General features: G+C 37.1%; 1 protein-coding gene across 1 annotated transcript; it reads left to right on the top strand.

The window, feature by feature from the left end:
* Positions 1-646: 646 nt before the first annotated feature.
* LOC125931336 (charged multivesicular body protein 1b-2-like) lies at positions 647-3,119 on the top strand (the record flags this gene model as incomplete). Its single annotated transcript, XM_049643266.1, has 3 exons — positions 647-880; positions 1,249-1,317; positions 1,395-3,119. Coding segments are annotated over 3 exons (381 nt in total), but the record flags the coding sequence as incomplete, so codon positions are not given.
* Between the last annotated feature and the right edge of the window lie 11,371 nt (positions 3,120-14,490).

Raw genomic sequence — 14,490 nt, 5'->3', positions numbered from 1 at the left:
ATTGGTGTTTATATTATTGAAGAATTAGAAACAAACTAAATACCCAGCAATCATGGATATTAATTGATCCGTGTTCTCAAACTTCGGTCACTTCTGTATCTTCTCTGTTTTGCTCTATTGGAAGACCACGTGAACTATTTCATATTTTTCTATAAATTTACATTTAACTTTATCCCTGGCCAAAGCTATTATAGCAAGAAAAGTGTGAATCCATAAGTAAAATGAAGATACTTATGTGTGTGTTACATCTAAAATCATTTTATGTACTATGAGGAGCATAGGAAAGCCCTGGTTAATGGTACATACAACACAGCATTCAGAAATGATGATGCAGTTATGTATTTAATGAATTAAGCTGTTTTTATTTTTCAAAATACTGGGTGAAAACACAGTATACACATGTACTTTTGTAGTAAACTTATATTGTAATATATTATTTACTTGGAATACTATATGCTATAATAATGGTGGCTCAATTATGTAATTATGGGCAAATTTTTAAACTTCATTCTAATTTCCTAACATATTAATCATGTTTTCTGATTATAATTTAAAAAATAAAGTATAAATTATTTTATTTCTTAAAAAATAATTATAAAAGTTCTTAAATACTGTTAAAAATAGGTTAATTGGGGAAACTTTTTAAAATGGCTGTACTTTCTCCCTTTCTTTGCCAATATTTACTCTTGCTCTTTGCCTTTGCCACTATTTAATTTTGCTCTGTTTAAAACAGGCCATTCAGAGAGGCAATATAGAAGTTGCAAGAATACATGCTGAAGATGCAATCCTCCAGAGGAACGAAGCAATTAATTTTTTGAGAATGAGTGCTAGAGTTGATGCTGTGGCAGCCAGAGTTCAAATTGCAGTAACAATGGGCAAGGTAAGGCTTAATATTTGTAAATAATAGGAACTATTGATTTACGTTCAATGTGTATTTTGAATTGTCAGATAGCTACATCTATTAGTGCTGATAAAGGCCTTCATGGTCAGGAAAGACATAGTCAAAGTGGTTAGTGCAGAAAATGATTTTGAAAGTGGCTTTTAAAAACTAAGGTCTAATTAATTGTCTTCCAATGAAGAGTCAATAAAAGATGGTCAGTACCAGACAAGAAATACATATTGTATTTTTACTGTTAAGGAAAGGGTAGACAAATTTCATAAGTTGATCTGTAAGTAATATATTTAAAAGACTGAATAAATTTTGAGACCACTTATAGGATGCTCAATCTTTTTTTACACTCCCAATAGGTAACTAAGTCTATGGCAGGTGTAATCAAGTCTACTGATGCTACATTGAGGAGTATGAATCTTGAAAAGGTAAAAAAAAATCATTTGATGTTAAGATAGCATCTTTTCAGTGTAAGTTTTTCTTATGACCATATTTCTATTTACAGATTTCTGCCCTGATGGACAAATTTGAACACCAGTTTGAAACACTTTATGTTCAAACACAACAAATGGAAGACAAATGAGTAGCAACAGGTAAGAAGACTTTCTCTACTTCGGATAACTTTTTAAAATAACCCAACATAAAAATATAAAGGCTTTTGAGCCTAAATCATCTCCAGAATGTGCGCTAAACATAGTGTCTCCCCAAAATGTAAGTAAGAAAAGTACGCTCTGCTCCAGATTCCTGAGGACATGTTGGAAGATGACATCCCTTATCCTGTTTTGAAATTCTAAGAATTATACTAGATCAGATGTCTCAAAAGTATAGGACTTGGTTCTACCTTGCTTCCAGTGGTATTTTTTGGTGAAGGCATTGCATTAGAGGCTCATTGAGGTTAGTGGGTATTAGGTATTATCCTAATCCTCAGCTAATTAATCTCATTGCAAATACTGTTCTGCTTCCTTATGTACTTTTTTGGAGTGTTATTTATGCACAAGTCACAGGTGACCAAATAATAAATTGCAAGATCAATTATTTGTCATAAAGCCAAGATATTTTCAAAACCTGCAACTTAGAGATCTGCTACAAAAAAATTAAAATTTGAAACTAGTTTCCATGTGACATGAGCAAGCAACAAAGTTTTGTGAAATTTAAATATCCATATAGAAAATTTCTTTCATTATCCCTTTTTTTTTGATCCCAGAATCTATCACATAGTCAATCAAATGAACAAAGAACTTGTTACCATTACTTCGTTTGCTAACGTGGAAACAATATTAAAAATCTAGTAAATTTAGGGGCACCTGGGTGGCTCAGTTGGTTAAGCATTCGACTTCGGCTCAGGGCATGATCTCGAGGTCCATGAGTTCAAGTCCCACATCGGGCTCTGTGCATACAGCTCGGAGCCTGGAGCCTGCTTCAGATTTGTATCTCCCTCTCTCTCTGCCCCTCCCACGCTCATGTTCTGTCTGTCAAAAATAAGTAAACATAAAAAAAAAATTTTTTAAATCTTGTAAATTTACAAGACAGATTAGGAAGAAAACAACCAACCATCCATCAAAATTTTATTCTATATAACTCTTTTCACAGAGGTAAATAATAAGAGAACATGCCTATATTTAGGTTGTAGAGTTAAGAAAAAGAAAGAATTCATGTGTATATGTTATAGGGAGTATATATTTAGACATTTTATATCTCCTCTAAAGCCTTGTTCCCCCAAGTGTGGTTCAAGAATTAGGAACATCTGTATCATCTGGGACCTCTTTAGGAATGTAGAAATTCAGACCCTATCCACAGATGTATTGAATCAGAATTAGTTTAACAAGATTCTCAGTGATTTTTATGCACCAAGTTTTGGAAGCACTGTCCTAGAGTTTCTGATTCTTATTCAAGTTCCTTGAGTTGATCTGCAGATGATTTTATGATCAGTCAAGTTTAGGAAACACAAGTGAGTTGGAAAAATGACTTGGAAGTCAGGACCCTTGGATTTCTGATCCCTATTCTACCACTAATTAACTTTGGGACCTTAAGATAGATACTCACTCAGTACCTTGGGCTTCAGTTTCCTTAGCTATAAAATGTAGGGGTTGGATATGATGATATATAAATGCCTTTTAGCTCTAAAAAATCTTGAGATTCATTCACCCAACATTTGCTAAGCACCTTCACCTGCTTCAGGTACTGTGCTAGGTACTGGGGACATTCAAATATATACAAAACATTCTTCATAAAAACTCAACCAAAACTTACAAAAGAAATAGAGGTATGATGGAACACACTTAGTTGCCCAAATTCTCATACCATGCTAATGAGTAGTTACAATTTAAATTGGCATAACCACTTTGGAAAGCAATTTAGTAATATCTACAGTCTGCTCTTGACATAGCAGAGTGATCCTATTAAAACAGGTCAGATCATGTCATTCTTATGCTCAAAACCTTCCCGTTGCTCCACATCTGATTCAAATTAAAAGCCAAATTCCTTGCAATGGCCTATAATACCCTATGGGATCTGCCTCACCCCCTTTTTCTGACCTTAACTTCTACTGGATCTGCCTCACCCCCTTTTTCTGAACTTATCTTCTATTACTGCTTATTACTCTGCTTAAGGACTTGGCTTCCTTGTTATTTCCCAAACACACCAAGTACATTTTTGTCTAAAATACATTACATGTGCCAGTCTGAATGTTTTTCCTCCATCTTGCAGATATCCTCATTGCCCACTCTCCTTTCAGTTCTTTATTCTGATGTCATTTTTTTTTTGATGTCTTTCCTGATCATCCTACTTAAAAGTGCATCAACAGCGTACCCACGTGCTCTGTACTCCCTATCTGCCATCTCTGCTTTATTTTTCACCATAGTACATATCACCTTTCTAATATACCATATTGATGCATTAAAAATCAGCAACTGGCATAAAATATAGGTGCTCAATTAGTATTTCTTTTTTTTAAATGGTAAAGATTATTTATTTGAAACAAAAATTAAATTTTTCACTTGTAAAATTCTTTATTATTTTATTTTTATTTTTATTTCTTAAATTTATTGTTAAGTTAGCTGACATACATTGTAGTCTTGGCTTCAGTAGATTCGTGTGATTCATCACTTACATACAACACCCAGTGCTCACCCAACAAGTTCCTCAATGCCCATCACCCATTTTCCCCACCCCAACCCCCCATCCCCATCAACCGTCAATTCCCTGTATTTAAGAGTCTCTTATGATTTACCTCCCTCTCTGTGTTTATCTTATTTTTCCTTCCCTTCCCCTACAGTCATCTGTTACATTTCTCAAATTCCACATATGAGTGAAATCATATTATATCTGTCTTTCTCTGACTGCCTTCTCTTACCATAATGCCCTTCAGTTCCATCCACGTTGTTGCAAATGGCGAGATTTCATTCTTTTTCATCGCTGAGTAGTATTCCATTGTGTATATATACCACATCTTCTTTATCCATTCATCATAGATGGACATTTGGGCACTTTCCATGATTTGGCTATTGTTGATAGTGCTGCTATAAACATTGGAGTATATGTGCCCCTTCAAATCAGCACTCCTGAATCCTTTGGATAAATTCTTAGTAGTGCTGTTGCTGGGTCATAAGGTAATTCTATTTTTAATTTTTTGAGGAACAGCCACACTGTTTTCTAGAATAGCTGCACCAGTTTTCATTTCCACCAATAGTGCAAGAGGGCTCCCCTTTCTCCACATCCTCACCAACATCTGATGTTTCCTGAGTTGTTATTGTGGACATTCTGACAGGTGTGAGGTGGTATCTCATTGTGGTTTTGATTTATATTTCCCCAATGATGAGCAATGTTGAGCATCTTTTCATTTTTTGTTTGCCATCTGGATGTATTCTTTGGGAAAGTGTCTATTCATGTCTTCTACCCATTTTTTCACAGGGTTATTTGCTTTTTGTGTGTTGAGTTTGGTAAATTCTTTATAGATTTTTGATACTAACGCTTTATCCGATATGTCATTTGTAAATATCTTCTCCCATGCCGTTGGTTTTGTTGATTGTTTCCTTCACTGTACAGAGCTTTTTATCTTGATGAGGTCCCAATAGTTCATTTTTGCTTTTATTTCCCTTGCCTCTGGAGATTTGTCTAGTAAGAAGTTGCTGCCACTTAGGTCAAAGAGTTTGTTGCCTGTTTTTTCTTATAGGATTTTGGTGGTTTCCTGTCTCACATTTAGGTTTTTCGTCTATTTTGAATTTATTTTTGTGTATGGTGTGAGAAAGTGGTACAGTTTCATTCTTCTGCATGTTGCTGTCTAGGTCTCCCAGCACCATTTGCTGAAGAGATTGTCTTTTTTTTTTCCATTGGATACTATTTCCTTCTTGATTGAAGATTAGTTGGCCATATATTTGTGGGTCCAGTTCTAGATTCTATATTATATTCCATTGGTCTTATATGTCTGTTTTTGTGCCAGTACCATACTATCTTGATGATTACAGCTTTGTAATACAGGTTAAAGTCCAAGATTATGATTCCTCCAGCTTGGGTTTTCGTTTTCCACATTACTTTGGCTTTTCAGTGTCTTTTGTGGTTCCATGCAAATTTTAGGATTGTTTGTTCTATTTCTGTGAAAAATACTGGTGCTATTTTGATTAGGATTGCACTGAATGTATAGATTGCTTTGGATAGTATCAACATTTTAATGATGTTTGTTCTTCTCATCCATGAACATGGAATGTTTTTCCATTTCTTTGTATCTTCTTCAATTTCTTTTATAAGCTTTCTATAGTTTTGAGCATACAGATCTTTTACCTATTTGGTTAGCTTTATTCCTAGGTATTTTATGGTTTTTGGTACAGTTGTAAATGGGATTGATCCCATGATCTCTTTCTGTTGCTTCATTATTGGTGTTTAAAATGCAACAGATTTCTGTACATTGATTCTATATCCTGCAACTTTGCTAAATTCATGTATCAGTTCTAGCAGCTTTTTGGTGGAGTCTTCCAGGTTTTCCACATAGAGTATCATGTCATGTGCAAAAAGTTAAAGTTTGACTTCTTCTTTGCCAATTTAGATGCCTTTTATTTCATTTTGTTGTCTGATTGCTGAGGCCAGGACTTCAAACACTATGTTAAACAGCAGTGGTGAGAGTGGACATCTCTATCGTGTTCCTGATCTCAGGGGGAAAGCTCTCAGTTTCTCCTCATTGAGGATGATATTAGGTGTGGGCTTTTCATATGTGGCTTTTATGATGTGAAGGTATGTTCCTTATATCCTGACTTTCTTGAGGGTTTTTATTAAGAAAGGATGCTGTATGGGGCACCTGGGTGGCTCAGTTGGTTAAGCGTCCGACTTCGGCTCAGGTCATGATCTCACAGTTCGTGAGTTCGAGCCCCACATCGGGCTCTGTGCTGACAGCTCAGAGCCTGGAGCCTGCTTCACATTCTGTGTCTCCCTCTCTGACCCTTCCCTGCTCATGCTCTGTCTCTCTCTGTCTCAAAAATAAATAAACATTAAAAAAAAAAAGAAAGGATGCTGTATTTTGTCAAATGCTTTTTCTGCATCTATTGACAGGATCACATGGTTCTTATCCTTTCTTCTATTAATGTGATGTATCATGTTTTATTTGCAAATATGGGACTAGCCCTGCAGCCTGGGAATGAATCCCATTTGACCATAGTGAATAATTCTTTTAATATGGTGTTGAATTAGATTTGCTAGTATCTTGTTGAGAATTTTTGCATCCATGTTCATCAGGGAGATTGGCTTGTGATTGTCCTTTTTAGTGGGGTCTTTGTGTGGTTTTAGAATCAAAGTAATGCTGGATTCATAGAATGAACTTGTCAGCTTTCCTTCCATTTCTGTTTTTTAGAACAGCTTCAGAAGAATAGGTATTAACTCTGCTTTAAATATCTTATAGAATTCTCCTGGGAAGCTATCTGGTCCAGGACTCTTATTTGTTTGGAGGTTTTGGATAATCGATTCAATTTGTTGCCTCATTATGGGTTTGTTCAAATTTTACTTCTTCCCATTTGACTTTTTCTTTTAATGTTTATTTTTGAGAAAGAGAAAGAGAGACAGAGCATGAGCAAAGGAGGGCACAGAGAGAAGGAGATACAGAATCCGAAGCCGACTCCAGGCTCTGAGCTGTCAGTACAGAGCCTGATGGAGGGCTTGAGCCCACAGACCACGAGAGCATGACCTGAGCCAAAGTCAGATACCTAACCGAGTCATCTAGGTGTCCCCATTTGAGTTTTGATAGTATGTGAGTATCTAGGACTTTGTCCATTTCTTCCAAATTGTCCAGCTTGGTGGCATGAAATTTTTAATACTATTCTCTAATTGTATTTCTGTGTTATTGGTTGTGATTTCTCCTCTTTGATTCCTGGTTTGATTTATCTGTTTGGGTCCTCTTTTCTTTTTGAGAAATCTGGCTAAGAGTTTATCAGTTTTACTTATTATTTCAAAAAACCAGCTCTTGGATTTGTTAATCTGTTCTTTTTTTATGGATTCTGTATTGTTTATTTCTGCTCTACTCTTTATTATTTCCCTTCTTCTGCTGGCTTTGGGCTGTCTTTGCTGCTGCCTTTCTAGTTCCTTTAGGTGTGAGTTTAGGTTATATATTTGGTTCCTTTCTTGCTTCTTGAGATAGGCCTGAACTGCAATGTATTTTTCTCTTAGAACTGCTTTTTTCTGCATCCCAAAGGTTTGGACTGTTGTGTTTTCATTTTCATTTCCTTCCATATATTTTTTTAAACTTCTTCCTTAATATCTATCCTATTTTGACCCATTCATTCGTTAGTAGGATGTTCTCTAACCTCCCTCTTTAACCTCTTTAACACTTCCTCAAAGCCATTGGCTGGAAAAATAAGAGAAAATCAGCATTTTCATGAGTTTTTCCCACCAGTGGGCTCAAAGACTGGAATTTGGGAGGTCTGAGGGCCCATCTGCGATACAGTTGTGAGGGTGCAGCCCTGCTCCTGGGGAGAAGACAGTCAAGCATCTCCAGGGCAAATAGCACAACCTGCAGATTGCTTGGGGAACTGGAAAGGAGAATATTCCCTCTTCTTGCAGTACATCTATGAGAAGTGTCATTGCCTCTAGGGACAAGGGAGTCAGTGGGTGCCATTTCACTCCCCTGCCCCTCAGCATAGGCTCACAGACACTTGGTAAGTGCCGTTAACCTAGACACAGGCTGTTTATCCTGCTTTGCTTCAAATCCCATGCCTCTCTCCTCTGGCATGTCTGCCCTTCTGGATCTAACCTGTATCACTCCCAGCATGGCTAGACCCTCTCCAAGAAGATCAGCACAGGTTTCTGGAACACCAGGTCCCTTAAGTTTGCCATTTTGAAAGTCAGCAAGCTTGGCTATGATAGAGCCCAAAGCCCTAGCGCACTATGCTGCACTAGGTAGGCAAGCAACCTGGAGACAGTGTGAAAACAGCAATTGAAAAACACAGGATACACAAAGGAAAATTATTCACTCTTCTGGGAGGGCTTCCCTGAGAGCAGCGAGCACAGATTCCCATCTCTGCAGGTAAAGTAGCTGGCTGATGCCATTTCCCTTTCCCACTTCCTCAGCACAAACCAATTTCAGTAAACAGCAAAGCACTGTAAAATCGCAGCCTAACCTGCTTACACCAAGTCCTGCCACCTGCAGTCTGCTGATACTGCTTTTCTTAGGCAGATGTTCCTAAGGATGAACAGAACAGGCATCTTCCCCAGAAGACCAGCACAATCCCCTCACTCTCATTCAATACAGCCTACTTAATGTACATTTCTGCAGTGCTTCAGTTCTAGTGGAAATAACATCAAGTCTCATTTATCAAGCTGACCAGAGCACACCTAGTTAACACTCATCACACTCTGGCCAAGGTGTAAATGCTGTCCACTGTAGGCAAGAAGAGCCTCTACAGACAACTGGCTTGAGGGATAGGACACCTGAAACACAGCATCAGTTTGCACACAGCACATACCACAGACACATGCTGAAATGCCAGGCCCTGGACATTATATGACCTGACCTCTTCTAAATTTTTTTTTTTTAACGTTTATTTATTTTTGAGACAGAGAGAGATAGAGCATGAATGGGGGAGGGGCAGAGAGAGGGAGACACAGAATCGGAAACAGGCTCCGGGCTCCGAGCTGTCAGCACAGAGCCCGACGCGGGGCTCGAACTCACGGACTGTGAAATCATGACCTGAGCCGAAGTCGGCCGCTTAACCAACTGAGCCACCCAGGTGCCCCAGTGACCTCTTCTTCTAAATACCTTCCTCACAGGAGCAGGAAACATAACAGGCTTTTCTAACACAGAAGAAGTCAGAGACATAGACAAAATGCTGAGGTGGAAGAATTCATCCCCCCCAAAAACAAGAAAAGGTCACAGCCAGAGATTTAATCAAAACAGGCAAGTAATATGGTTCATGTATAATTTAAAGCAACAATCATAAAGATACTTTCTGGGCTTGAGAAAAGAATGGAAGACATCAGAAAGACCCTAACTGTAGAGATGAAAGAAGTAAAAAAAAAAAAACAAAAAAAAAACAGGCAGAAATGCAAAATGTTCAATCTGAGATTCAAAACCGTGTGAATGTAATGACCACAAGGATGGAAGAAGCAGAAAAAATGAATAAGTGGTATACAAGAAAGAAGGGTGCCTGGGTGGCTCGGTTAGTTAAGCGTCCGACTTCAGCTCATGTCATGATCTCGTGGTTCATGAGTTCAAGCCCCATATCAGGCTCTGTGCTGACAGCTTGGAGCCTGAAGCGTGCTTCAGATTCTGTGTCTCCCTCTCTCTGTGCCCCTCCACTAGTCATTCTCATTCATTCATTCATTCATTCTCTCTCTCTCAAAAATATTTTTAAAAAGTGATATAAAATATAGAATTATAGAAAATAATGAGGATGAACAAAAGGGAGAAAAAAGAGTGATGGATCATGAGAGTAAACTTAGAAAACTCAGTGACTCCATAAAATGTAATAACATTCATATCATAGGAGTCTCAGAAGAAGAAAAGAGAACTAAGGGGGCAAAAGGTTTAGTTGTTAAAATAATAGCTTACAACTTACCTAATATGGGAAAGGAAACAGACATCCAAATCCAGGAGGCACAAAGAACTCCCATAAAAATCAACAAATGCAGACCAACACAAACACATATTGCAATTAAGTTTGCAATATATAGTGATAAAAAATTCCTAACAGCAAGATAGAGGAAGTCCCTAACATACAGGGGAAGACCCCCTTAGGTTAACAGCAAATCTCCTACAGAAACTTGACAAGCTAGGAGTGAGTGGCATGATATATCCAATGTGTTGAATGGGGGAAAATCTGCAGCCAATGTTACTTTATCCAGCTAGGCCATCATTCAGAATAGAAGGAGAGATGAAGCATTTCCCAGATAAACAAATACTAAAGAAGTTCATGAACACTAAACCAGCCCTGCAAGAAATATTAAAGGGTCCTCTTTGAATGGGAAGGAAAGATCAAAAATGACAAAAGACTAGAAAGGAACAGAGAGAATTTTCAGAAACAATGACAAAACAAGTAATAAAATGGCAATAAATACATTCCTATCCATAATAACTCTGAATGTAAATGGACTAAATGCTCCAATAGAAAGACTTTGGGTGTCAGAATGGATAGAAAAACAAGACCCATCTATTTGCTGCCTACAAGAGACTCACTTTAGACCTAAAGATATCTGCATATTGAAAGTGAGGGGATGGAGAACTATTTACCATGCAAATAGAGTAGGTATACTTTTATCAGACAAATGAGATTTTAAACCAAACACTGTAAGAAGAGATGAAGGGTACTGTATCATAATAAAGGGGACTATCTAGCAAGAAGATCTAACAATTGTAAATGTTTATGCCCCCAGCACGAAACACCCAAATATATAAAACAATAACAAACATAAAGGTACTCATTGATAAAAATACAATAATAGTAGGGGACTTTAACACCCCACTTACATAGATCATCTAAGGATAAAATCAAGAAAACAAAAGCTTTCAGTGATACTCTGGACCAGATGGACTTAACAAATATATTCAGAATATTTCATCCTAAAGCAGCAGAATACACATTCTTTTCAAGTGCACATGGGACATTCTCCAGAATATATCACATACTAGCTCACAAATCAGGCCTCAACAAATACAAAAGTTTGAGGTAATACATACATATTTTCTGCTCACAACTCTATGAAATTTGAAGTAAACCATTAAAAAATTTTGGAAAGACCACAAATACACGGAAGATAAACAACATGCTACTAAAGAATGGACTAATCAGTAAATTAAAGAAGATTTATAAAAATGGAAGCAAATGGAAATGAAAACACAATGGTCCAAACCTTTGGGATGTAATAAAATGGTAATAAGAGGAAAGTATATAGTAATACAGGCCTATGTCAAGTAGCAAGAAAATTCTCAACCTCACACCTAAAGGAGCTAGAAAAAGAATGACAAATGAGGCCTAAAGACAGCAGAAGTGAAATAATAAAATTAGAGCAGAAATAAATGACATAGACGCTAAAAAACAGAAGAGATCAATGAAACCAACAGTTGGTTCTTTTAAAATATTAATGACAAACCCACAGCCACATTTATCAAAAAGAAACAGAAAGGACCCAAGTAAGTAAAGTTACAAATGAGATGGGAGAAATAACCAAAACCACAGAAATACAATTATAAGAGAATGTTATGAAAAATTATATGCAACCAGAACAGACAACCTAGAAGAAATGGATAAATTCCTAGAAACATATAAGCTACCAAAACTGAAACAGGAAGAAATAGAAAATTTGAAGAGACCAATAGCCTACAAAGAAATTAAATCAGTAATCAAAAATTGCCCAACAAACAAAAGCCCAGGGCCAGATGGCTACACAGGGGAATTCTACCAAACATTTAAGGAAGAGTTAATACATATTCCTCTCAAATTACTCCAAAAAAAAAAAAAAAAAGAAAGAAAGAAAGAAAAGAAAAGAAATAGAAGGAAAACTTCAAAACTCGTTCTATGAAGCCAGTATTACCCTTATTCCAAAACCAAAGACTCCACTAAAAAAGCATTATGGGACAATATCCCTGATGAACATGGATGCAAATTCTCAATAAGATACTAGCAAATCAAATCCAGCAGTACATTAAAAGAATCATTCACCATGATCAAGTGGAATTATTCTTGGGCTGCAAGGTGTTTCAATATTCACAAATCAATCCGTGAGATGTACCACATTAATAAAAGAAAGGATATGAACTATACAATAGATGCAAAAAATGCATTTGACAAAGTACAACACTCATTCTTGATAAAAACTCAAAAAAGTTGGGAAAGATGAGACATACCTCAGTGTCATAAAGGCCATATACGAAAAGCTCAGAGCTAATATCCTCAATGAGGAAAAACTCAGACCTTTTCCTCTATGGTCAGGAACAACACAGGGATGTCCACTCTCACCACAATTATGTATGACAGTATTAGAAGTCCTAGCCTCAGCAATCAGACAACAAAAAGGTATCCAAATAAAGGAAGAAATCAAACTTTTACTTATTGCATATGACATGAAATCATCTATATAGAAAACCCAAAAGACCACCAAAAAGTTGCTCAAACTGATACATGAATTCAGTAAAGTATCAGGATATAAAGTCAATGTACAGAAATCTGTTGCATTTCTCTATGCCAATAATGAAGCAGCAAAAAGAGAAATCAAGGAATCAATACCATCTACAATTGCACTAAAAACCATAAGATGCTGAGGAATCATCCAAAGAGGTAAAAGATCTCTACTGTGGAAACTAAAACACTGATGATACAAATTGAAGAGGAAACAAAGAAATGGAAAGACATTCCATGCCCATGGATTGGAAAAATATTGTTAAAATGTTTATATTATCCAAAGCAGTCAACACATTTATTGCAATCCCTATGAAAATACCACCGGCAGTTTTCACAGAGCTAGAACAAACAATATTGACATTTGTATGGAACCACAAAAGATGCCAAACAGCCAACACATTTTTGAAAAAGAAAAGAGAAGCTGGAGGCATCTCAAATGTGGACATCAAGTTATATTACAAAGCTGTAGTGATCAAGACAGTATGGTACTGGAAAAAAAACCAGACATAGATCAATGGAAACGAATAGAAAACCTAGAAATGGACCCACAAATTTATGGTGAACTAATCTTCAGCAAAGGAAAAAATATCCAATGGGGAAAAGAGTTTCTTTTTTTTAATTTTTTTTATGTTTATTCATTTTTATTTTTTTAATTTTTTTAATATATGAAATTTATTGTCAAATTGGTTTCCATACAACACCCAGTGCTCATCCCAAAAGGTGCCCTCCTCAATACCCATCACCCACCCTGCCCTCCCTCCCACCCCCCATCAACCCTCAGTTTGTTCTCAGTTTTTAACAGTCTCTTATGCTTTGGCTCTCTCCCACTCTAACCTCTTTTTTTTTTTTTTTTTTCCTTCCCCTCCGCCATGGGTTTCTGTTAAGTTTCTCAGGATCCACATAAGAGTGAAACCATATGGTACCTGTCTTTCACTGTATGGCTTATTTCACTTAGCATCACACTCTCCAGTTCCATCCACGTTGCTACAAAACGCCATATTTCATTTTTTCTCATTGCCACGTAGTATTCAATTGTGTATATAAACCACAATTTCTTTATCCATTCATCAGTTGATGAACATTGAGGCTCTTTCCATAATTTGGCTATTGTTGAGAGTGCTGCTATAAACATTGGGGTACAAGTGCCCCTAGGCATCAGTACTCCTGTATCCCTTGGATAAATTCCTAGCAGTGCTATTCCTGGGTCATAGGGTAGGTCTATTTTTAATTTTCTGAGGAACCTCCACACTGCTTTCCAGAGCAGCTGCACCAATTTGCATTCGCACCAACACTGCAAGAGGATTCCCATTTTTCCACATCCTCTCCAGCATCTATAGTCTCCTGATTTGTTCATTTTGGCCACTCGGACTGGCGTGAGGTGATATCTAAGTGTGGTTTTGACTTGTATTTCCCTGATAAGGAGCGACGTTGAACATCTTTTCATGTGCCTGTTGGCCATCTGGATGTCTTCTTTAGAGAAGTGTCTATTCATGTTTTCTGCCCAATTCTTCACTGGGTTATTTGTTTTTCGGGTGTGGAGTTTGGTGAGCTCTTTATAGATTTTGGATACTAGCCCTTTGTCCGGGCTAGTTTTTAGTTTTGTTGGTTGTTTCCTTTGCTGTGCAGAAGCTTTTTATCTTCATAAGTTCCCAGTAAATACACTTTTGCTTTTAATTCCCTTGCCTTTGGGGATGTGTGGAGTAAGAGATTGCTACGGCTGAGGTCAGAGAGGTCTTTTCCTGCTTTCTCCTCTAAGGTTTTGATGGTTTCCTGTCTCACATTCAGGGCCTTTATCCATTTTGAGTTTATTTTTGTGAATGGTGTGAGAAAGTGGTCTAGTTTCAACCTTCTGCATGTTGCTGTCCAGTTCTCCCAGCACCATTTGTGAAAGAGACTGTCTTTTTTCCATTGGATGTTCTTTCCTGCTTTGTCAAAGATGAGTTGGCCATACGTTTGTGGGTCTAGTTCTGGGGTTTCTATTCTATTCCATTGGTCTATGTGTCTGTTTTT

Source organism: Panthera uncia, chromosome X, assembly GCF_023721935.1.
Source record: "Panthera uncia isolate 11264 chromosome X, Puncia_PCG_1.0, whole genome shotgun sequence".
Taxonomy (NCBI): Eukaryota; Metazoa; Chordata; class Mammalia; order Carnivora; family Felidae; genus Panthera; species Panthera uncia.
Note: the sequence above shows the minus strand (reverse complement) of the source record. Positions and strands in the feature narration are given on the sequence as shown.